This window comes from Nesoenas mayeri, assembly GCF_963082525.1.
Source record: "Nesoenas mayeri genome assembly, chromosome: 2".
Lineage (NCBI taxonomy): Eukaryota > Metazoa > Chordata > Aves > Columbiformes > Columbidae > Nesoenas > Nesoenas mayeri.
The window spans coordinates 162,409,602-162,435,609 of NC_137543.1; the positions used below are offsets into that span (position 1 = coordinate 162,409,602).

Genomic DNA, 26,008 nt, shown 5'->3' on the forward strand with positions numbered 1-26,008 from the left:
AGTGTCACCATACACTAATTATTTAATTAAAAACAAGAAATCTATCCGTATCACCCCATTAATCTCGCTGAGGATAAGAACAGGAGGGGGACATGACAAAGGTGCACAAAAAGAATGGGGTGAGGAAGAAGACCTGGCATTTTCCAGTAATTTTCTAGTTTAAAAAAAGAGGCAGAGAACTGAATAGGAAGAAGAAACATTTAAAAAGCGATTTTGTTTCGTGTTACACCCAGTTGGACTGTGAGACTCGCTGCCACCACATGAGGATGAGAAACTACTAAACCTCTGAATAAAGTGCTAGAAATTCATAATAATGAGAACACTCGGATATAGGGGTAAGCAGGAAAAATTCAGCAGCCTTGAAAGGGATAAAAACCCCTGCGAATCCCAGTCTCCAGCTATAGGATTGAGCCAGCACTGCCCTAAATTATAATGCAGATGCATTGGGGAATTCCTTGCGCTTTTTAATCCTGAGTAGCTGTTATTAGATGCTATTGAGGACATTATTGATTAGGAAAGTACTGAATCGGAATCACAGAATCGACTGGGTTGGAAAAGACCTCAGAGATCAAGTCCAACCCTTGGTCCAACTTCAGTCCATTGACTAGATCATGGCACTAAGTGCCATACTGGCTTGATCCAGCACAGAAGAATCTGTTATAAAACAAACCTCGCTGCTTCGTCCCGAGTATTTAAACACCCATGCGGGCACGGTCCACAAAAACAGTGAAAAAAGACACGCAAAGCAGCTAAAAATACTTTCAGATAATCTGCTGTGTACAAAACTCTTCACAAATACCTCTTCTAGGTGGAACCGAGCCAAAACTCTTTAAGAAAGGTGAGTTTTTGCTATTTACTTATACAAATGTGCAATAGGCACAACTTATTATTTTTTTTTTCCTCTTTGCTTTTAGGACAAAAGAGAAAAAAAACCATGAAAAATCAGTATTTCCACCATGTGAGCGGGCATGGAAAAAACCCAGAGATGCAATCACAGAGCATGAGTGCCACCTTGCGACAGAAACCAGACGGCGATGGACTCCAGGGAAGGAACAAACAAGGGTTTTGGTGGAGCTGGAGAAGTCAGGATTTCCATAACTTCCAGTTTTCTTTACTGCCATTTCCAAATTAAACAGTCAAAAATGCAGGTGGGGGTAGGAGAGCAATATTCTTAACTCACTGACTCAGATGCAAACAGGGCAGAGCAGTGGGAAATGAAGCACAGTAGGGCTGTATAACCAATTATTTTATGTAACCGGTCTTAAGACCATCAGGAACTGCACACCAATTCGCTGGAATAACTCGGGACTTAAGAAACCAGCAGGTTGTTTTTCCTCCCAGTTGTTGTGCTGACATTTTAGTGCCAAATGCCCAAGACTTACTTCCTTCAAAATTAACAAGCTTTTCCAAGCTATGGCCCTTGACGACTTGTCAACAAGAGGACATTATCCTCCCTGCCGAAGTCCAGTTTTAGCTTGGTGCACAGAAACAGGTTCATCATCTGTTTTACTGTATCATTTCTCTGCTCGTTTTTTATGCGTTGGCACAAAATCCATCCACCAATTTGCTCTTTTGTCACTTACAATTAGGAAAAGAAGAGGATTCAAGCATGCTGAGAGAAAGAAATTCCTAACAGACAGAAATTCAACAGTTCTGCAAATGAATCCAGGGTTGGATTACAAAAAGAATAAAAAAATACAACCCTCTCTGGAATTTTAGAAGTAATAGTAGTAAGGAATGTCATTCCTATTGTTGTGAAAGGGTTTCTGTCTCCACTGTTTGCTTTAAACAATTCAACTAAACGCTCACCTAATCTGAGACCTAAAATCTCCTACATCCAAACACCTGAAGTTCTGGAACAATAAAACTGTATTTAACATATGAAAATGAATGTGATGTCGAACCCACATGTTACTTAAAAACTTGCTGGGCTAGAAATTTGGTTTAAACTTTGTATAATTAAGTGAATGGCAATATTAATATAAATATGCCTCCAGCTATAAATTGACAAAGGTAAAAACAGCAATGACAGAGGAGTCTGAAGCATGTGGAGGGAGGGAAAAATGGATTTCTAATGACCCTTCCCCACACACTGGCACAATATTGAATGGGTGACAACCAGAAAAAGAACGACATCGTAGTTAATACCCAGGCCAGCAGCTGAAACTCAAATTAAGCTAATCCTTTCACAAAGTGGTGTGGAGGTAGTGACAACACCAGCTGAGAGCTCGATGTTAAAGAGGACTTGGCATGTTCCAGCTGTCAGGTTCCTGAGGGACACTCAGCTTCACATCTACACGCCAGAGGCTGTGCTGCCATCCAGAGACCTGGAGAGCTGGGTGGGCAAAAATTAATGAAACAGAACAAGGGCAAGTGTAGAATCTTGAATCTGGGCAGGAACAGCCCCAGGTTCCAGTATAAGTTGGGGAATGATCCATTAGAGAGCAGTGTAGGGGAAAGGGACCTGGAGGTCCTGGGGACAGCAGGGTGACCATGAGCCAGCACTGGGCCCTTGTGGCCAGGAAGCCAATGGGACCTGGGGTGGGTTAGAAGGGGGTGGTCAGTAGGTCAGAGAGGTTCTCCTGCCCCTCTGCTCTGCCCTGGGGAGACCACACCTGGAGGGAGCTGGGGCTCTGGAGCTGGACAAGAGGACACTGAGGGGGGACTCATTCCTGGGGATCAATATGGAAAGGGGGAGTGTCAGGAGGATGGAGCCAGGCTCTTCTGGTGACAACCAGTGACAGGACAAGGGGCAATGGGTGCAAACTGGAACACAGGAGGTTCCGCTGGAAGATGAGAAGCAACTTGTTGGGGGTGAGGGTGGCAGAGCCTGGCCCAGGCTGCCCAGGGGGGTTGTGGAGACATTCCAATCCACCTGGACACCTTCCTGTGTAACCTCATCTGGGTGTTCCTGCTCCATGGGGGGATTGCACTGGATGAGCTTTCGATGTCCCTTCCAACCCCCGACATTCTGTGATATAGTAGCAAAGTTTTGCTCATGGACTTGGGAGAAAGTAAATCCAACTAAACTAAAACCACAGCCACATGTTTCCATCATCTCAACCCTCTCCCACTTCGCAAGAGGGTCTAGGGTCACCTAGACATCATTTCTTGCATTTTATCAACAGCATGGTCTCACCGTTGGGGCAGCAGGGAGGGGATTTGCCTTGTAAATATTACACATTATTCTGAATTCAAAAACCACTTGGAAAACTTAGTTCTTACAGATGGATTGCTTTGCCTGCCACGTACCTGCTTGCCAAATGGTGGTCCCCAAATCTACCTGAGGAGACTTTGTGGCACCGACAAATCCCAGGGCATCCTCTAAAAACTGTATCTTCTTGCTAAACTGCATCTCCAAGATGGGGATCACTTCTGGCATCTTTGCTGACAAGAGCCGGTAAGAGGTGTCAGGCTTCCCAATAAATCTCTGACGGACGCTGATTTCGTATGGCGTATGAACCCTGATATCATCTACATCCTTCGATTCAAACCGGTGAATGACCTGAGAGTTGCAGTCACTGATTTCCAGGCCAGAAGCGAAGAGCGTGAGTTTTCCTGGCTTGACATTTGAGTCTGTTCTGTGGGTGATAATAACTGGAATTCTAATTATGATTCCTTCCTGGTTCTTCGAATCGGAAACTGTGGCAGTTTCCTTTGGCTTGGTTTCCAATGGCGCTTTCCAGAGCTTGCTGCTAAACGGCCACCAAGGAGGAGATTCGAGCTCAGTCAACAACCTAGCGGAGAAAAGAGAGTGTTAGGAGAGCGAAAGCCAAAGCGAAGGTCACGCTACCCCACCAGTTCAAAGCAAATTGCCGCAGACGCAAAGATTTCTTAAGACTGCATCCAGCCCTCTGTTATTTTGCTCCTCAAACCTATTCACAGCTTACCGGGATCCATCCACTTCAAAAACCAGGTTTTCTTTATTTGCTAATACGCTGGAAAGTGGTCCCAGAATCTCACTGTTCTGATGTAAGAAATCCAGCTTCCAACTGGATTTACTCAGGCCAATTTACACCCATCTGTTCTTCAGCTAGTTCTGCCTTTTATCTCGGTGTTTCCACACTTGGCCATCACCACCACTGCCTCTTGCTGCTCCTTTATACCTCAGTCTGATGCTGGATTTTGCTTCGGCCCCACTCCCAAATTCCCATTGCAAGTTAAAACACTAAGAGTGCAAGGTTGAGGTTGAAAAGCCCAGCAGATTGGCATTCAGCATCTGCCTCACCACCCATGTAGCTCCTGAAGGAGATGGGACTCCTTGTAGGCAAACTTCAGCCTTAGCTTAAAGATGACCAGACTCACTTTATGGAGGAATTAAGCTAGGCTACAAAGTTGTTGATGGGTTTGGAGGGGAAGCCATATGAAGAACGGCTGAAGTCACTTAGTTTGTTCAGCCTGGAGAAGAGACTGAGACCTCATCATGGTCTACAGCATCCTCACAAAGGGTAGACACTGAGCTCTTCTCTCTGGCAAACAATGACAGGACCCCAGGGAATGGCAGAAGATGTGCCAGAGGTGGGTCAGGTTGGACATGAGCAAAAGGTTCTTCACCCAGAGGTGCTGGACACTGAACAGGCTCCCCAGGGAGGTGTCATGGCCCCAACCTGACAGTATTCAAGAAGAGACTGGACAACATCCTCAGATACACGGGGTGACCTTTGGGGTGTCCTGTGCAGGGACAGGAGTTGGACTCGATGGTCCTTGTGGGTCCCTTCCAACTCAAGACATTCTACGATTCTATGAACTGCTCCCAGGGAAGACCATTGTAGAGCCAGAACCAAACACAGGGAGTCAAGCTCCTTATTTTCAAGCAAGAAGATGCAATTAAGTTCATCAGCAGTAGGCAAGTAAGATGTCACATGCTGTTCAGAAGAATCAACGACACGTAGGACATGATCCTTCTGTTGTGTTTTCCATCCCCTTTTCCGGGGCTCTCTCCCAAGAAAGGATCACAATCACAGATCTCTTTGGGACCAAGCCTCACCTGCACTCTTTCCACCAAAAAAAATAACGGGAATAAGAGGAAAGGTGGTGGTTTTGGTTTGATTTTCCAAGTGCTGTGCTGCCTGTTAACATCCCTCTCCAGGTCTAGACTGGAGTTAGAGGCAGAGATGCATAAATACCTTGAATTCTATCCAGTGATCAGACACGTGCCACCAACATGGTGCTTGTAGCAGACACCTCTAATGAAGCCAGAGCACACACAATAAAATCTTTAACGAAACACTGTGATCTTCCTGATGCTACGAAAGGCTATTTACCAACTTAAATCCTAGAGGTGTAAGCCTAGTCAGACCAAAATACAAAGTACTACTGCTTCACTGCTATTTTGGAGAGTCAGCTTGATTTAATTTGCTTTTAAAGTTTGCTCTAGAAAGGTACTGCCTGATAAAATCTGCATCACAGCGGTGCTGCTCTCAAAATACTTTTTGTAATGATTTATTTTCCATGAGAGAACTGGAGTGCGTCTCCGGGAGACTTTGTAATTTTTAAATCCTGTTTAATTTGGCTGCAGACAAAGTCTAATATGAAAGAGGAAGCTCTAAATGAACACGCTTTGTTTACCAGCCATCAAAGTCCTGCACCGGCTTCAAAACAAACCTACTTAAAGAAAATCATCTGCTAGGAAAAGCAGAAGAAGTCCTACTGGGAGTCAACCACTGAATTCACGGAGGCAGAATGAATTGTTCCAAGAATCTACTCCCAACTAATGCATGAACAGCAGATATTTATGCAGATAGTATGAAACATGAGTAATGGGTCTGGAGCTCGCTGCTGCCCTCTGAAAATGCTGCAACAGTCCTTAAAAAAGAAGGGGGGCAAGGGGGAAAGACCAAAGGAGATGTAACGAAGTTCTACAACAACAGAATTTGAAGTGGCACAGTATGATAGATTTAGGGCTGAATTCTGAAACGATGAGGTTCAACTGAAGTTCAACACAAAGAATGACTGAAAAAGCCCCAGGCTCTGCGAGCACAAACCATCTTCCAAATTAAAAGCCATGTCTAACCTACCTGCTGTAACTAAACAGAAACAAATGACCTGATTTGATTTCTCCAGAATAAAAAGCGCGGTTTCTGTCATTGTGTTGTATGAAAGAGTCACAAGGTGCTTCAGGGCACCGACAGCTTATACCTGTGTCTTAATCTATGAAAAGTCATTAAATTCCTCCCTCAATATGTGTTCGCTTCATCACATTCACCATGAGAAAAGCGCGTGTGTTCACCCACTGAAAAGCAGCTGCAACGTAACAACTCTAAACCTCCATTTACACTGCGGTAACTTATCCTGGATAGCTTTGAGCCTTAATTTTTTATCACTTTATCCCTTCAGCCGTCTCCCCAGGGACTGACATCCTGGCTGTGCAATGTCTGATTTACAATCTGGATATTTTCTGCTGCGCAGCTCTAACAGAGTCTCCAGCCAACTTCTCTGGCCTTGCACAGGAGTCTCCCCTCTGTATCAACAAACTATATGACCGGTCCTTATATACAAAGGAAAATTTGCAACCGGAGTAGCTTATCCTCTAATAGCAATATATTAAAAAATGAACCGGGGAATCTGGCTTTCTGTTTATTTTTGATCCTCGAACATCTGCTAGCATGTCAGGCTCAACTCTGCTTATCTGTCCACAGTTCCACTGAAAGCAGCTGTACATACCCAGGCATACACAAGAACAGAATTAATAATCCAAAAAGCCCACACATACAGGCAAGATAATCACAGTTTTAAACATACAAAAGTAGATAAAGGGGCCTGGTTCTTTTTATAGAAGACACCACCGAACTGGTGTCACTTATATGACCTTGAACAAACGGACACACAAGTTTGTTTCCTTCTCCACAAAATCTGTTCCACGTGCAAAATCATCAAATCATAGAAGGTCCTGAGCTGGAAGGGACCCACAAGGATCATCGAGTCCAACTCCTGTCCCTGCACAGGACACCCCACAGTTCACACCGTGTGTCTGAGGACATTATCCAGTCTCTTCTTGAATAATGTTATGGTCCTTCATATTTTCTCAGTAGTTGCTTCTCACCAAGTTTCTGAAGAAAACAAGAGTCAAAGCACTTTAATAGACATTAATCTATTTATGTACGTTAATAGTCTGAATTACCTAACACACAGCAATCAAATGAGCTTCAGTCATGGTCTTCCCCAGTTTCTACATGGGTTGGTGACATAAAGATGTCACCAGTCTAACAGAAGACATAGTATGAGGCATCAGGGGAGGGGAAACAACTCTATGAGAGAAAACCACACAAACTATGGGGAAAAAAACTAAGCGTTAGAGCTCCCCAAAAAGCACAGTGGGAGTAAAACACCATTTGGTTAATGGCTTCTGGGCTGTGTTTTAGCCTGTGAGCAAGGTGGCCAAACTCTTCACGCCACAGATAAAATGGAATCTCAGCTAAAATTTGGTCAATGCCTTCCTTTATTTTTCCATTTGTAAAAAAATCAAAGCACCGAGCTCTTCAGATTCATCAGGACAAATAATACCTCCCAGTGCATCTTAACCCAAAACAAAATTCTCTTCCAAAAACAATGAGCAGGTATTTATTTTCCTGCTCATTGTTTATTACTAGAGAACTTGAAAAGCTATTGCTGCAGCTTTCAATTATCTTGGCTTTTCATTAAAGGCTACGGAGAATATCGCCAGAATCATTGTGAAATCAACACTTTCTTTTAGACATGATATCCGTCTAAAAACAGCTGCTTCTTCCAAAAACAACCAGTTTGAACTTTATTATGTTTGTTTCTTCCTACAGGTGTCAGAGCTTCCACGAAGACACTTGTAGGTACGTATCTTCAAGCTTTACAATACTACTCTTAACCTTAACATCTATTTTGGACTGCTGTTGAATCCAACTTCCAGCATATGAACCAGCGTAGAATGATTCGGTTTGAATGTTAATCATTACAGTCATAACATTCTAATTAAGACACCAACCATCTACTATACACATTCAGTTCTGCAAGTTAAACATCTCAAATGGGCTCCAAATCAGTTGTCTGATTAATAAGTTGTCTATTTCTGTTGTCTAAAGGGAGTATTTGGTGGCTTATGTTGACACTCTTGAGGGCACAAAGACTCTGCAGAGCGATCTGAATAAATGGGAGAACTGGGCAATCACCAAATGTATGAGGTTCAACAAGAGCAAGTGCTGGATTTTGCACCTGGGACACAGCAACCCTGGCTGTACAGACAGACTGAAGGACAACAGGCTGGAGAGCAGCTCTGGGGAGAGGGATCTGGGGGTTCTGGTCCATGGCAAGTTGAACATGAGCCAGCAGTGTCCATGGCACCAAGAGGGACCCGTGTCCTGGTGCATCCAGCACAGCACGGCCAGCCGGGCAGGGAGGGGATTGTCCCGCTCTGCTCGGGCCTCACCTGGAACATTCACTGTGTGCAGAACTGGGGACACAGGATAAAATAAGATATAAAGCTACTAGAGAGTGTCCAGAAGAGGCTATGAAGTTGGTGAAGGGTTTGGAGGGGAAGCCAGATGAGGAGCAGCTGAAGTCACTGGGTTTGTTCAGCCTGGAGAAGAAGAGACTGAGGGGAGAGCTCATGGGGCTGTGGCTTCCTCAGCAGGGAAGCAGGAGGGACAGGGCTGAGCTCTTCTCTTCAGTGACCAATGACAGAACCCCAGGGAATGGCAGAAGATGTGCCAGGGGAGGTTTAGGTTGGACATTAGGAAAAAGTTCTTCACCCAGAGGGTGCTGGACACTGAACAGGCTCCCCAGGGAGCTGTCACGGCACCAACCTGACAGTGTTCGAGAAGAGACTGGACAATGTCCTCAGACACATGGTGTTACCTGTGGGGTGTCCTGTGCAGGGACAGGAGTTGGACTCCATGGTCCCTGTGAGTCCTTTCCAACTCAGGACATTGCATTATTCTATTTTTTTTTAATACACTGGTTTAAGTGCCTAATTGAAATTACCCTAAATAGTTTATTATCATCTCTCCACCGCACTCTGCAGACAAAGCTCCGCAGTTCAATGGTGCTCAATACTGCTTATTTTTTCCTCAGAATGTATTTATTCCACCTTGATCTAAAGGCAGGGTGTATTCCATGGAGGGGTAAAAGCAGCAAGTGCAGTTTTACAGCACAAATAAGGGAGAACTATTTCTACAGCATTTCCCTGATTACATCGCATCACAGACCCAATACTCAGCGCTGGGCCTGGTGGGGAAGTAAATTCTTGAGAAGAAAAGGCCACGTAAAAAATAAAAATAATAATAAATAAATATAAAATAATTAAAGCCTTCAACTACACACACTTTGTATGCAAAACACAGCTCCAAGAGTTGACTTACAAGATCAGAGGAGTACAATCTAATTAAACTAAAGATTATCTTGTAGTTGTCTCCTGCAAACTGGAGGAAACTGTCCAACTCAACAGCCCATCTGCCATATTTAACATTTCTTCTGACAAGCACCAGAAAAGCAGAACTGTGGTTATGTTTGCCGGAGAACAGCAAAACAGCCTCGTCTAGGACTGGAAAAATTCACTCAACTTCCACTATTTTTCATTTCTGCATATTCTAAGACATCAAATAAAAATGTGGATTCCATGACCTATTCTTTAGTGGGGACATTAATTTGCACCTCCTGCCCCAAACTGGTTGCCTGTTCTCTCAAAACTTACAAGTTGTCAGTATTTTGGAGACTTCTATCATTTCCACCTGTTGTAGCTGAAACTCATAAGGCCTTGAAAAGTTATTTGAAGGAGAGAGGATACGTGCATGTGTGTGTGTACATACATATATATGTATATACATATATATACATATACAGAGAGAGAGAACTTCAGCAGGATGAAAAGATGTCACACAGAAAGGACAGAAATACAAAAACATAACAAAAACTAGATAGACAAAAAGAGCATCATGAGCTTAAACTTTCCCTAAAAGTCAACGGCTTCATTTCCTAAACACTCCCATTGATTTGCCCCATAAATTTCAGGCATAAGTGACACAATCCCACAACCACCGCTTTGCTCAGAGATGCTACAGTACCTGTCTGCTACATCCATATCCCCTTCGATCTTGTTGAGCCCTTTCATGATGTTATCGAACTGCTCGCCCTGGTAATGCAGCACTTTTGCTGTGTCCTCCAGTCGTTTCTGGGATCCAGTCAACAATCCAGTCAGTTCTTTTCCCTTTGTTGACTGCAAAGCTGCTGCTTCTGCTCCTGCGCTTTGGCTCGACAGCAGTTGCTCCCTCCAGAAGTGCTCGAGGATGTTGAACACCACATTTCGGTTGGGTTGCAGAGAACTGAACCAGTGCTTGGTGTTCTTCTCTAAGACCGTCAAGGAGCTGAAGATTAAATTTGAAGACTCCTTCTTGATCTCACTGATACTGGAAAGGTGGAAGTTGACCAAAAGCTCCCCGGTTTTGTCAGCTGTAAATTTGATCGCCACAGGAGTCAGGGAGAGTTTGCCGGAGACCCATTGTTTGCTGGTGTCCAAGTAGTAAGAACAAGGCCAGCTATGGATACGTATGTCTTCGTTCATCAGCTCGCCGTTCGGATCCTCTTCTACAAGAGCGATGCTCTCAAAGCTAGAAGGAGAACCTAGAAGAAAAAAAGCAAGAATCCTTAGCGACATATAAAGGCTGAGGTTAAAACACACAAAGCTGACGTTAAAACACACCCATAAATAATTAGTCCCATTCACAGCTGGTTTCCAGTATTTTCACTGTAACCTTTCAGGTGCACGCCCAGGATAGAGTTGGAAATGGGTGTGGATGGATTCCAAAATTTGGTAACATGAAAGTTCAGCCTTTCAGAACAGGATTGTCAGTATTGTCACTCGCTCCTTAACAGCACTGCCTTCCCTTTTTATAAGGTTCTCATCACCTGATTTACAACAGCACAAACTTCAAGTGACTATTGCATCAATGCCCTGGATATTTAATACCTGCTGTGCTGTTTTGGACAGGGAGGTGCTTTAGTATTAGATCAGTCTCTATATTCACATGCATATGTTCATATTTTTGGGTGGAGGGGAACCTTCCAAAAACAGAATCATGAAAACTTTAACTTTTCTGAGTCTTTCATAGCCCTTTTTTATTGGAAAATGATCGCGTAAAATGTTTTCCATTCCTCATTTCATTATCAGAAGCAGATTCCTATAGACCAACAGGTACTGAAGAAAATCCAGAGTATATCAAAATGCAAGCCCATCAATATACCTACAACAACCACAATAAATAACCGGTCCTTCCCCTTCCACTGTGGTATCTCCACATCCACGTATGTTAAGAACACACCCAGAATGTCTATCCAATGCATTCACCAGTGTGGGTGAAACCAAAATCATCACCGATCAGAACTCACAATCACTAAAGAGCAGAAACATCCAGCCACAAAGGGATAGATATTGTTCAGAAATCATTTCATTGCACCTCGGTGACAAGCCATGATTTCCTGGGAGCCTGTGATGCCATTTGATGACATCATATTAATCCTACAAGACTTGCTCACCGGTACCTGGAATCCCAGTAAGAAAACAAATTGGTGTCGTACACCTCAGATCTGGCTCCCATCAAAATAATCCACATTTAGAAATGTAAACTAAATTAAATGTGTCCGGAGTGGTATCTCTCCACATTTCTAAGGCATCTTCTTGTACCCAAGGGTGAGATTGTCTCCTGTAACGCCTTCAGAATACTACAGTTTTCAGGCTGAACACTCAAGACCAATCACGTTCCACAACTAATTAATGAGCACCCATTACGTAATGGTGATTTAATTACTCACATACTCATCATCTTCTCAAAGCCTTTGATGTATCACAGCACAATTTACAGATTAGCACTATAACATTATCTCAGGCTCTTCTGCTACTTGTACGGCGCGACAAACAAAAAGTTCAAGCTCCACCACAAAATCCCCACTCAGGTTGACACAGACACTAATTATACTTCAGTACGTTCTGTTCCCTTTAAGAAAATGTCTGGAAATCCTAATGCAAATAAAAAAGTGAATAGTCCTTTTGCAGGTAGCACTGGTGTGAATTCCTATAACACACGCCAAATATCTCCAAATGCTGCATCACTAGTATCTCTTAAATACACTTAACTCTGCATCCAGTTCTAATGACTTTTTTTATTAAATACCTTCAAACCGTCACTATTACTGAGATAAGGACTACTCGTGGTACGTTGTATTCCACAAAAACTGTTACTTTGGTTTTCATACCTTATTTCCACGGCGTTATGGGTTTTAGTGATATGAATGGGGAAAAAAAAATAAGCCACGAGTTTACAAAGCAGCTGCAGTTTAAAGCGAAAATTCTCAGTCTGTTTAGCCCTAATAAAACTGCGATCCAGTGAGAAACTGTCTCTCTGCAGTTTATTATGGGACAAAGATGGGGGGGAAAATCACCCCCAGAAACCTGATTTGAGTAGCTATACAAGTCCTAGGAAACAGGGTTTCTAACAGTTTATTGATCATTCGCTACATAAATTCATAATCTGAACAAAGAGATACATACATATACAAAGAAGTGGAAAATGTTTCTAATAAAGATACAGAATTATGTGCTAATAATGGGATGTTTTCTACTACCATAACTGACAACTATGTCAGTTTCACCAACAGCATAAATGGCATTAGTGTTGAAATCAAAGGGGGTTGAAACTAAACCATGGTATTAATCAGGATTTACAAATCCAGATTCGGTGTAACTGGTTGAAACTGCCTAGGTTTGAAGTAAATATGATAGAACAAGCCAACAAACAAAAATAAACATCTTGGGTTACATCTTGCAGTTCCTCACACCCTAAAAATACAGCAAAGGTGAAAAAGAAGGGAGGGAGAAGAGAAGGAAGGGAGGGAGAAGAGAAGGAAGGGAGGGAGAAGAGAAGGAAGGGAGGGAGAAGAGAAGGAAGGGAGGGAGAAGAGAAGGAAGGGAGGGAGAAGAGAAGGAAGGGAGGGAGAAGAGAAGGAAGGGAGGGAGAAGAGAAGGAAGGGAGGGAGAAGAGAAGGAAGGGAGGGATGCAATAGGTCTCAGCTCATACAAAGGAGGTGACATCCCCTTCCCTCAGCCTGTGCAGGTCTTTGCTATTTATACCAGTTTCTGAACAATCTCATCAATATCAGCACAGGGCTCACAACAAGCTGAGCTGCTACTTTATAAATAATATACATAAATAATGATGAAACCGAGACACTGAAAGACTACACGCCTTGCAGAAGATCACAAGGGAAACCTGGAAGCGAATGCAGGTTTCTCAACGCTCGATGTTGGGACAGACACCATGGAACAGCAAATCATCTGAAAAACAACCCCTAGACCTTGCTCATCCCAATAGGAACCTTCAACCAGGCACAGCCATGCAAGAAAGTTGTAAACAAGCAAATGACCCTTAAACTCTCATAAAAATCTCACCCTAGAACCAATTTTCACATGCAAAGAGTCTCTCAAACTCTCCCCAAGCTCCCTATCAAGATAGTTTTTTCTCTACCCCTTAAAGCTGTGGAAACATTAATTCCCATGCAGTCTCACAAGTGTGCCGTAACAAAAGATCTTCCTAAACCATATCTGAAGCTCCTTACCTCTTTTTGTAGATGTCAAACTCCCAGGCAGCCTTTTTTGGGCTGCTGCCTTTTCAGAACTGTCCATTTGTAAGCAGAACTTTTTCCTGAGTGTTTCTTTCTCTTCAAAGTCCAAAAAAAGGAGGTTAAAAACCAAAATAATCCTGAAGCTAAAGTAAAAAATCCTACTATGGTCGTTACCAAAAAGCAAAACTAGATGAAGAATAGAGAACGGATATTTAACCCTGGATCTAAGAACAAAACAAGTCCTCTCAGTCCAGGTGAAAAAAGGAGGCAATCACTTGACTGATGTGTGTGTGTATATATATATATATATATTTACGTGTACATGCCTTGGGTCATATGACTTTTGACTCACCTGAGAGCTTAAAGGCTTCATCAGCTCCTTTCTGTGCCTGAGGCCAGAATTTCCAAGCAAAAACCTATCTGGTAATTAAATCCATTCATTGTCCTGGCACATTTTTCCCCAATATAACGAGTTTTCATTAGTATCAGATCTACACAACTTTTTTCCCTCCCTCTCTCTCACAGTGGAGAAGGTTGAACTTTGCAGATATATAGATAGATGGAAGGATAACCCAGATTGATTTTATTCAACAATGAAAAGAGTCATCAACTCTACATAAATTATAGTATGTTGGTGATAAATGTTAACATAAGGCTTCAAGGAGTTGGATTAAAACACATGAGAAATTATCTCCACGTTATATAAAGAAAGAAGAAACGGTCACAATTACGTGAAGTTACCTGCAAGAAGGCATTAAATATATATTTCACCGATGACACTCATGCATTGTGTTGTATAATGTTGAGTATTAACTGTGAATAGTTTTTGAGCAGTTAAAAACCATCATTATCGTGTAACTTTTGTTACTCTGTTCTCCTCAATATTAAAGGAACTCCTTGATCTCATCTCCTGGCAGCATTTTGCCTTTTATAAAACCAAATCTTGCCTTGAGCTGTGCAATGAAATGTTAAATATACCAGCTCAAGATCAAATAGCTCAGCTACTGTCCCTCAAAATGAAAAGATTTTTACTCTCCCCCCTGTATTTCCTATTGAGTTTTGGCACTCACATTTTAGAAACAGGGAGCTAGAGGCCTCCTGCCACTCACACAGTTTATTTACTATAAGGAACTGTTACCCAAAATCCAGGATCTCTCTCCTCTCCTCCTCCCATGATTTTGTTTTGATGCCACCACTTAAAATTCAGCATTAATTCCATTCCCGTTCTATTCCTCCTTGTACAACAAGACATGGAATATTCATGGGTTTGTAAAACACAGGGAAAAAAGCCTCACCTGCAATAAAGCATTTAATTCCAGTGTTCACACCCCGAAAAGCAAAACAAAAAAACTTCCAACCAACAGATATAAGTCCTTTAGAATAACATGTAAAGCACTAAGTTGTCAGAAAACAAATAATAAATAAACAAATGGCTTCCAATTACTTGTAGAGTCAGGAATATTTATAAACTTGGGAGGGTTATAGCCCTTAAACCACTTCCCTATAGGCAGCAAAAGAGGAGGAGACAGCTAAATGAATTCACAATAAATTTCTTCATATTTTTTAAAGGAACGTATGTTTGCCTACACATTTTTCTACAGCGTGAAAGACACACACACAGTCTCTCCCAACCTGGAGTCCCCAACATCAACACATTATCCACATCCTTCAAATCATCTCTTTTTTTAGCAAAACGTCTGTGTTTTTGACACACCTGCCCCTTGAACGGAGTGCGGTACCACATACGGTGGCACAGAGCAACTTGGATCAGCAGCAAAGAGACGTGATTTATATTTCCGGCAGCGTCACCACATTGTATAGATTCTTTACCTAACGCATAACTCGGCAGCTGCTTCTATAAAAAGAAGGTGACTCACCTTCTCTTGTGGAGTGCTTTGAGATCATTCAATTAACTGGAAGCACTACTAATTACCCCGGGTGCGAGGAGATGTCACATACACTGGGAGAAGGTGCTGCCAGCTCAGCAGAACATCGTCCCTTCACAATATGTCCATCTCAGAGCTTTTCAAAACTCAGTCATGAGATTCTTCTCATCTGCCCTTGCTAATTACCTGCAGAACATTTCTGCACACATTTCTAATGGGTTGGTGTTTGTTTGCTTTTTGTCCTTCAAATTTCCATAGGGTCATTATCTTTGGTGGTTTATTCCCAAACCTACGATCTGGCAAATGATGAGTTTAATGCTTCTGTGAACCCAACAACCCTTCTAATAAAAATGTTTACAAGGTCCTAAAAGTGACTCTCTCCTCATTCTTAAAAAAAGGTCTAAGATGCAGTTCTACCAGGTTTCTAACTCTATGATTCTCCAAATGATGCTACAAGACACGAAATACTCGGGGTGACCATCCAAGAGGTGTAGCAGGAAAAGTCACACAGTAACTCCCTACTAAGGCACATAAAGAAATTCAGTTCCTCTCATCTCAAAAGATCAACAGATCCCCACTAAAGAGCAGCTATAGTCTGAGGGACCTCTCTACATCAACATTTCCATCCTTCTATGAAAAAACAAAATTAAAAATCTTGACCTCATTCAATTTCTGATACAAAGCAACTTTACAGAAGAACAAATTCCCCATCAGCCTCTCCCTAATATATTTAAGTACAGGACAGCCTCAGTTCCCATCTTTTAAACCACACCAGCCTCCCAGTATCTAGGTTAAAACCTCATCAGCCTTTCTTTCAACCTTGAGCCTGTCTCCATCTCCCCAACCCAAAATAGACACATCTACACTTCCCAAAACTTGGTTACCTGCCCCACCTCTGAGGTGAACCCTCCTCTGTCCCCCTGCTTTACTCCCTCAACCCTTCTCCTTCTCCAATGCCATCCCCAAGACCCACTATCTACCTCCTTTAGAATCATGGAATGTCCTGAGCTGGAAGGGACCCACAAGGATCATCAAGTCCAACTCCTGTCCCTGCACAGGACACCCCACAGTTCACACCGTGTGTCTGAGGACATTATCCAGTCTTTTCTTGAACACTGTCAGGCTTGGGGCTGTGACACCTCCCTGGGGAGCCTGTTCCAGTGTCCGGCACCTCTGGGTGAAGAACCTTTTCCTCACTTCCAACTGACGCTCGCCTGGCACATCTTCCTGCCATTCCCTGGGTTCTGTCATCGGTCACTAAAGAGTTTGGTGCCTGCCCCTTCTGCTCCCCTGGTAAGGAAGCTGTAGTTGACATGAGATCCCCCATCAGTCTCCTCTTCTCCAGGCTGAACAAACTTCAGTCGCTCCTCATCTGGCTTCCCCTCCAAACCCTTCACCAACTTTGTAGCCTCTTCTGGACAATTACCCCAAGCTAGAACTGCCCCCTTCCAAAAAACATCTCCATCCTTTTCTCTTGCTTTTTCCCAACACAAAGACAGCCTTCCTCCTCATAATCCCAAATACAACACAGTCACCTGCTACACCAGATTTTCCCCAGTCCTGGTCCTTTTCCCTTTACCAGAAGAGACACCGTTCTTTCCCTGCTCCTACTATGGAAATCTGTAGGTCAGTCACTCAAAATCCTCTTCTCCGCTCCACTGCCTGGCCAGGCTCCACCACAATCCTCGTCTTTTCCTCTGCCACAGCTCTAAGGCAAACTGATCTCTCTGATCACAGAATCATTCTGGTTGGAAAAGCCCCTCAGGATCATCCAGTCCAACCATGAAGCCACTTCTGGCATTACCCCATGTCCCTGAGAACCTCATCTCCGCATCTATTCAACCCCTCCAGGGATGGTGACTCCAGCACTGCCCTGGGCAGCCTGTTCCAATGCCCCACAGCCCTTTGGGGAAGAAATTGTCCCCAAGATCCAACCTCAACCTCCCCTGGTGCAACCTGAGGCCGCTTCTTTGTGTCTCTGTCTCCCCTCAGCTCCTGTTCTCCAGCTGAACCCCTTTCTGGGAAGAAATCATTCCAAATATCCCTGGTCACCCGTGATAGGACATGAAATTGGTTCAAAGCTGTGGAAGTGGAGGTTCAGACTTAACATTAAGAAGCATTTTTTTTTACCAAGAGAACTATCAAACACTGAAACAGGCTTCCTGGAGAGGCAGTCAATGCCCAAGCCTGTTGGTGTTTCACAGGCATGTTAACATTGCCCTTAATAACACACTTTAACTTTTGGTCAGCCCTGAATTGCTCTGGCAGTTGGATCAGATATCACTGTAGGCCCCTTTCAACTAAACCAGTCTGTTCTATTCTATTAAAACCCCTACAGCTCGCCCAAGGCCAGACCCACCTCCTCGCTTCATGTCTAATCCTTCCCCTATCTATAAACCCATCCCAATCTCCACTCCTATAACTCTCCCTCACCTCTAAGCCAGACCCTCATCCTCATTCACTCCAACCTCCAACTAGGCCAACCCCAACCTCTCCACCTTCAGGCTTAGGCCAAACCACCCTTCTTACACCCCTACCAACTTCCACCTTTCCCCTAAACCCCGGTTAAACCCTCCTAAACGCTCCCAGACCCATCATTTCCCCAGCCCCGACCCCGAACCCGAACCCACCTCACCGCAGCCGGCGCTCGCCCCCGCTCAGACGCTCCGCGCCTGCGCCCGTCGCCCGCTCCTATTGGCTGAGACACCCACCGCCGCCCGCTCCTATTGGCCGAGACGCGCGCCGCTGCGCCCCCTTGCTCATCCGTCCCCTCCCGGGCTCTGCTTGCCGAGCGCGGAGGTTCCGTGAGCGTTCGCGGGGGTGAGTCCGTCCCCTCTGCCGCCCGCCCTGGGGTCGTGCCCCGCTCGGGGGGACGGGGGTGAGTATCGGTCCCCCGCTGTCTTCTCAGCTCCCGCGGGCGCGCGGGGGGATCGAGAGCCCGAAGCGGGGAGGGCGTGTGCGACGCCCTGTGGCGTCCGGGTCTCCCCCCCCGAGCCCCGTGAGGGCGGAGTTACCTCATGGCGGCTCCTTCCCCCCTGAACACTCCGGTCTCCCCGTTGCCCCCGCTGTTTCCCCTCCCCTGAAGCCCATCCCGGTAGGGCATGTGGCCTCATTTGCTCTCGGGCCTCCTCCCTCCGGCTCTGTGCTCAGTCTCCCCAGACACCTCCCTTTTCTTTACTATTATTTACCTTTTTCTAACCTATAATTGCTGCCTGGCCCATAGAGAAAAATCTGGGGAGGCCAGGCAAGGTGTCAGAGCTTAAATCTTCTCCTGACAAAGGGTTGAACCCTAGGTTCTGTCTCTCCCGCTCCATCCCCAGACACCTTCTTTTTATTTACTATTATTTACCTTTTTTTAACCTGTAATCACTACCTGGCCCATAGGAAAAGGTCCTGGGACAGTAGGGGAAGGCCAGAGCTTTTATCTTCTCCTAACAAAGGATTGAGCCCACATCTCCCCCTCCTCACACACCTCCCTTTTATTTACTATTATTTACCATTTTTTTAATTTAACCATAATTGCTGCCTGGCCCATAGAAAAAGGTCTGGGAGAGTAAGGGGGTGCTAGAGCTTAAATCTTCTCCTGACAAAGGGATGAGCCTCAGTATCCCCCTCCCCAGACACCTCCCTTTTATTTACTATTATTTACCTTTTTCTAACCTATAATTTCTGCCTGGCCCATAGACAGAGGTCTGGGGAGTCTGGTGGTGCAAGAGCTTGTGTGTTCTCTTGACAAAAGAGTGAACCCCAATAGAGTCACTGGGCCTCAGGAGCATCCCAGGACCCCAAATATTTCCAGGGTTTCCCGCCCTCGACAGCTGGAATTAATTCAATTAGCAGGAATATCCCACTGACATGAATGTTTCTGCCGTTTTAGGAAGGAACCAGCCTTTGCTGGTCATCCCCGGAGAGCGTGGTCGCCCTGGCAAGAAGGTGATGAGGGAAAAGCAACATCTGCACCATCCATAGGGCGACTTTATTGTCAGAAATCCCACTGGCATTAAACTTGATAAATTAGGGAACATTCTTGTTAGACCAGTGTGGTGGGATGCACCTGCACGACTTCTTGTTTTACCTCTGGCCGTTTATATTTTCCCATGAGTTTTCATGGATTTAAAGACTCAAGTCATGTTTTAAAGCAGGATTGTTTTGTTCTTGGGTTTACGGGGTAGCATCTGGTCAACACTGTCTTGGCCAGGAAGGGTATCCAGCCTGCATGGACAGGGCAACATTCGCCTGTTCCACTGCCTTTTTTCGTGACTACAGCAGTTCATCTCAGGGCACATTCTGCGGAGGACACGTTGACTTTATTGAAAAAGTAGAATCGTTCACTTACTCGGACTTTTTCCGGGATTATTTGATTCCCAACCACCCCTGTATTTTCTCAGCTAAATTCACCGAGGAGTGGGGCAGCAGGAGAAACTGGGTTACTTGGGATGGTAAACCTGACTTTGATTATCTACTGCAGAAGTTTGGTAAGTCATGACGCTTTTAATACCTAATTAAAACATGTATGCTAAATGACACGGCTTTCTTCTTTTAATCCTGGGGATGGAACCAGTAGATAAAACCAAGCAATTCTCCAGACTTTTTGCTAAGTTCACTTTCTATGTTTACTGACAGATTTTTTCACTGATTCCAATCTCGGATTTATTCCCCTAATGAAATAAAACAAAAAATGTTGTATAATTTATCCATACCAAATTATATAGCTACTTAACTTTAACCCCAAGAGCAGCATCACACTTGCCCGAGACAAGGGGAAAATATTCTGTAGTTACAGCGAAATATCTCTTCAGGCTGTAAAATATTAGTATATTTAATAGGAATCAATACCACACTCCTAATGTAGTTTAAGAGGAAAATTCAGGTCCCGCTTAATAAAAAACATTATCTGAATCGTGTTTGCTTCGAATGATGGTGTTGGGAGTGAGAGCTGGGGCAGAGACTGTTGCTTTATGTGTCTCTGCTGTGCTTAGCATTAGAAGACACAGAAATTAGAGAGCACTAACAGTGGATAAAGTTAAGCGACTTCAGTTTCAGCGTCAATTGTTCTGTCCCCACGTGAGCTCAAAGAGTTTATATTTCAGGAGATGCTGTGGTACCTGTTGCCAACTGTGATGTCAAGGAGTACAATTCTAACCCGAAGGAGCAGCTCCCTTTCAAGGAATACGTAAATTACTGGAAAGAGTACATTAAAAACGGCTACCGGTCGTCCCGTGGGTGCCTTTATCTGAAGGACTGGCACCTGAGCAGGTAAGAGATGTATCAGGCTTATACCGCATAGTTCTTAGCATATTTCACACAACAAGATCCTTAAACAAGTCATTTCCTGACAAGGCTGATGTTCTTGAGCACTTTAATTTTATCTGTGTTTTAAATGCCTGTTGTCCCATGTGGCTGGAACATTTGGCTTTTGTTTAACTGCTACACTGTGAACCTTCTTAAAAAGAAGGGGGATATTTCTACTTACGTTAAATTCAGTGAGTGTGTGTGAGTTCTAATCCTTTATTCTCCATTTTCTTTTCTCTTCCCGGACATTAAAATTCTCTTCACCCTGTTCTGACGTTCCTTCTCCTCCAGCCTCCTGCTTGTGAGGTGGATGCATTGTCCATTCCTCATGTCTGCATAGGATTTTTACGTCATTTCACTCAAATCTCTTCTTCCTTCCTGCTCTATATCCAACTTTCTTGTGATGACCTTGTTTTCATTTTTGAGTGTGCCGGTGACTTACAATAGAGGAAGTTTAGACTAGATGAGCTTTGAAGGTCCCTTCCAACGCAAACTATTCCATGATCCAGTTGGACAACCACTCTTGAAGGGATCTCATCTAAAGAGAATGTTTTTATTAGGAACTGTCTTTGCCATAATTAGGAGAAGTCTCCCAAATAGAAGTTAATCTTCACAGCTTTTCTGAGAGACAGAAAAACACTATTGTGTGCATTTGCGGTGCAACTTGGAGCTGTCAATGAAATAAAGGAGATGACAGCTAATTAATGGCCTGCTAAAGACCTGATTTGTCTCTGTATCTGGGTTTTGGAAACTGAAGTAGAAGGGGCAATGCTGCATTTTTCTGAGACCGATTCCCAACCCATTATCTTTTTAAGAGCTTTCCCGGAGCAAGATGTTTATACAACCCCTGTGTATTTCTCATCTGACTGGCTGAATGAATACTGGGATGCTGTAGCTGTGGATGATTATCGGTTTGTCTACATGGGACCTAAAGGTTCATGGTAAGCCAGTGTGATTTCTGTTATTCTTCAAGAAAGGCCTTGAGGTGCTGGAGCGAGCTGAGAGAAGGGAACGGGGCTGGTGAGGGGCTGGAGCACAAGTGTGATGGGAGCAGCTGAGGGACCTGGGGGGTTCAGCTGGAGAACAGGAGCTGAGGGGAGACAGGGACACAAAGAAATGGCCTCAAGTTGCACCAGGGGAGGTTGAAGTTGGATGTGGGGAACAATTTCTTCCCCAAAGGGCTGTGGGGCATTGGAACAGGCTGCCCAGGGCAGTGCTGGAGTCACCATCCCTGGAGGGTTGCACAGACAGACATGAGGTTCTCAGGGACATGGGGCAGTGCCAGGGGTGGATATGGTTGGACTGGATGATCCTGAGGGTCTTTTCCAACCACAATTATTCTATGACAGCATCATGCTGCAGAAGCAGCGTGTGGCCATAGTTTTGTACTTGAACTCAGTGTTGTTTCTCTAATGTGAGCTGTCCTTACGCAGTCAAAGTGCTTTTGCGCTTCAAAAAGCCCTGAATTGTGCCATGTTATATAAAGTTTTAGAGCAGAAACTCCCTGGGGATCCTCATCCACTAGTGATTTGCACAGTCAACAAAAGCCTTGGAGAGGCGCCGATGAGTTGCTTAAGTGTTTTGCAGGTGAAAAATTAAGTCCAGGTGATAAAGTAGCATTTACAATATTCTCATCAGTTCACGCCACAGAATCTTCTGCCTTTGAGGTATTTGTGGGACAGATTCAAAACTAACTGATAGAGAAGCACAGAGAATAGAAAATACTGCAATACTATGTAGCTATAGTGATGTTTTAATATTTGAAGCAGTCAAAGTTAAATGAAAGGGTTGACAGTTTGGGGTCAGGTCTGCACTGTAAAGGTTGATTTCTGTGTGTCTGGTTGATTCTCACAGACTGTAATTGATCTTACAGCTTTTAAATCTTGTATTTTACTTAAACATCTGATTTTATTCTTTCCCCACAGGACTCCATTCCACGCTGATGTCTTCCGTTCCTATAGCTGGTCAGCCAATATATGCGGGAGGAAGAAATGGCTGTTGTACCCCGCAGGACAGGAGGAATACCTCAAAGACCGCCACGGCAACTTGCCCTTCGATGTGACTGTGCCCAGTCTTCAGGACAGGAGCATATACCCTCGCTATGACCAAAGCCAGCCCCCTGTTGAAATTGTGCAGGAAGCAGGGGAAATAGTCTTCATCCCCAGTGGATGGCATCATCAGGTTTACAATCTGGTAAAATCATCAATACCGAATTTTTTCATAACATTGAGAGACAATCGGGCAACAGGCTTGGATCAGGTCAAGCTTTTTTATTGCCACAGCATGTTGTGGATGCCAAAAGTCGTAACTGGGGTGCCAAAAATGTAGAGAGATTTGGGAGGAAAAGTCTTATCAGTGGCTACACGAGATAGTGGCTAAAAGGAAAACTGAACTTATAAGCTCCTTGGATCAGTGACCACTAGGAGCTGGGAGAGCGTGCAATCAAAGAAGCTGTCTGCACCCTCTTTTCTTATGCTTTTCTTCATTAGATGCTACTAAACACTAAGAAATAGAATGCTGGGTGAGATGGGCTTATGGTGAGGCTCAAGTTGCTCCAGGGGAGATTTAGATTGGATATTAGGAAAAGATTCTTCATGGGAAGGGTTGTCAGGCATTGGAACCGGCTGCCCAGGGCAGTGGTTGAGTCACCATCCCTGGAGGGGTTTAAAAGGCATTTAGACAAGGATCTTAGCGACATGGTTTAGTGCTAGAGTTGGGTCATGGTTGGACTCGATGATCCTGAGGGTCTCCTCCAACTGAAGTGATTCTATGGTTCTTTTAATCTTGTTTTCTAACTGCAAGTTATAATTTAATAATGGAAAATGCTAACAAATTGATCTTCCTGATTACAAACCGAGATTAACAACCTTATTCCTTTCTCCCCACCACCTCCTCTCACCTTTGTACCTTTAAAAATTATGCGCAGACAAAGGAACTAGAGACATTTGCCAGTTTATGAAATGAAATAATGTTGAATTTTTTTGAGGGACATTAGTAAAAAGACAGCGTTTCAGCACAGTGGTTGTATTGGTGCCAAAGCAGCACTTCCCTTGCTGAAGGATATGATTTTACATTATGCAGCACTGGTGTTGTTACAGCTGTTTTCTCTCACTTCCCTACGTAAGAGCCTCATAACCATTTAAATTATTCCTTCAGGAGGATACCATTTCCATTAACCACAACTGGGTGAATGGCTGCAACGTGGCTATAATGTGGTGCTTCCTGCAGGATGAATTAGCAGCTGTCCAGCGGGAAATCAATGAATGGAAGGACCCTATGGATGATTGGCACCTACAATGCCAGGTATGACAACATGATGCTGGTTGCACGGCTCTCTGTTTGAAAACCACATATTTCGAGGGTGCATTGCACCACCTTGTGAGTTCTAAGACACACAAGTCGTTAACCTCACATCTGGAATTAGGACACATTTCATACGGACACAGGAATTGGTGATGACTTTAATAAGGAAAAGCTTGTGCCCGTGAATATTTGCTGTGTCGAGGAGGTTAGGATGTTGTCTGAAAAGCTAATGCTTAAACCACTCTTCTTCAACTGTAGAGGTATTAGCATCAAAATCAATCCTTTATGTAGTATTTACCTTCTCCTTTATAAAATATAAGCGCTTTTTCACGTAAAGAGCAGAGCTGTTAAGATAGATAACACAGAGGAACTGATTCACAATGAAATGGTGAATTTGAGACAAGCAAAATTAAGGTGAAGGTGGCAGCAAGTTTCTGTGTCTGCAAAGTGATGCTTTCAGAACATGTAACTATACCGAGCAATGTTGTATCTTGGGCGCTTCCAAAATCTTAAGCATGAAACAAATATAAGTTTGATATCTGGAGGCTGTTACTATTGCTAGGATGATATCCTTCAAAAATACTTTCAAAAAAACCAGCCATTTGGTACTTAAAAGAAGCAGAGTGTTGCTTTTGGGGCTTAGTGGCATTTCAAGTAAGGTAAAGAATTACAAAAAATATTATTAAACATGTTTGCTTATCACAGAATCGACTGGGTTGGAAAAGACCTCAGAGATCATCAAGTCCAACCCTTGGTCCAACTCCAGTCCATTGACTCGATCGTGGCACTAAGTGCCATATCCAGTCTCAGTTTAAAAACCTCCAGGCCGGTGGGTCCAGCACCTACCTGGGCAGCCATTCCAATGCCTGACCACTCTCTCTGCACAGAATTGCTTTCTAATCTCCAGCCTAAATTTCCCCTGGCAGAGTTGAAGCCCATGGCCCCTTGTCCTATTGCTGACTGCCTGGGAGAAGAGACCAATCCCCACCTGGCTAGAACTGCCCTTCAGGTAGTTCTAGAGAGTGCTGAGCTCACCTCTAAGCCTACTCTTCTCCAGACTAAACAAGCCCAGCTCCCTCAGCCTCTCCCCATAGGGCTTGTGTTCAAGTCCCTTCACCAGTCTTGTTGCTTATGATTCCAGATAGTTACTAGCTTAATAAAAGATGGTTTTGTAATTCTTACTGTAAATAAAAGAGAGTTGTTTCCATTTCAGTGCCGCTTATGTTTTTTCCCCTAGTTGATCATGAAGTCTTGCACGGGTATAGACTACAAGGAGTTCTACAACTTCCTCAAAGTTATTGCGGAGAACAGGATTTCTGTCTTGGAAAATGGCCTTGATGACGAGGCTTCGGCAAAGAACACTCCAAAAGCTGCCATCTCCACCTTGGGCATGCTCCATGCGGTGTTTGATTTAAAGAGGGCTGTGAAGGTGTTAACATCATTGAGTGCTAATGAAGATTTCAAGAAACTAGACCTGACGTCACTCTCTCCACCTCCGGAGGCATTACTCCACCACTTGAAAGCAGCAATAGATACAGCGCTGCTCTAACTTCCTATTTATTCACTTCTTTGTAAGATGAACCTTCTGCAAAAGGAGTGTTTGGAAAAGATGGGCTCCTCCCTGTTTAATAGCGGTTGCAGTTTAAGTACAAAGAGCTTTAATGGAGAGTGAGGAGAGAGTACATTCGTAAGACTGAATACTTTTTAAGTTGACGGTGTTTTGAGTATCTAGTGTGATTGAACAGGGGAAAGGAAAAAAAACACACCACAGATAAAAGAAAAACTCAAATCACGCTCATATTATAATATGAAGGGTGAGTTTACATTCAGGAAAGGGGAACAGAAATTGTCAGTGGATCGAGCTTAAGTCAGGGCTGAACACCGAGATTACAGCGGTCTGCACCAAATTTCCTCTATAGGGGCAGCAAACCTGCTCTGCAGGCTCCAGC

The 26,008-nt window shown here is 43.9% G+C and overlaps 2 protein-coding genes across 2 annotated transcripts in view; one reads left to right on the top strand and one right to left on the bottom strand.

The window, feature by feature from the left end:
* The window catches only part of SNAP47 (synaptosome associated protein 47), a 31,697-nt gene extending 13,577 nt beyond the window's left edge, over positions 1-18,120 (bottom strand). Inside the window, exons 1-3 of the mRNA XM_080339286.1 lie at positions 18,095-18,120; positions 10,029-10,584; positions 3,253-3,737 (exon numbers count right to left, since the gene is read on the bottom strand). Coding sequence (XP_080195412.1) covers positions 3,253-3,737; positions 10,029-10,525 — 982 coding nt within the window. The 5' untranslated portion in view covers positions 10,526-10,584; positions 18,095-18,120. The remainder of the gene's footprint in view (positions 1-3,252; positions 3,738-10,028; positions 10,585-18,094) is intronic.
* Positions 18,121-19,680: 1,560 nt separating this feature from the next.
* On the top strand, positions 19,681-25,608 carry JMJD4 (jumonji domain containing 4; the record flags this gene model as incomplete). Its single annotated transcript, XM_080364310.1, has 6 exons — positions 19,681-19,939; positions 20,555-20,720; positions 21,572-21,697; positions 22,682-22,949; positions 23,913-24,059; positions 25,297-25,608. 6 exons carry the CDS (start codon positions 19,681-19,683, stop codon positions 25,606-25,608), a joined length of 1,278 nt encoding a protein of 425 aa, XP_080220436.1.
* Between the last annotated feature and the right edge of the window lie 400 nt (positions 25,609-26,008).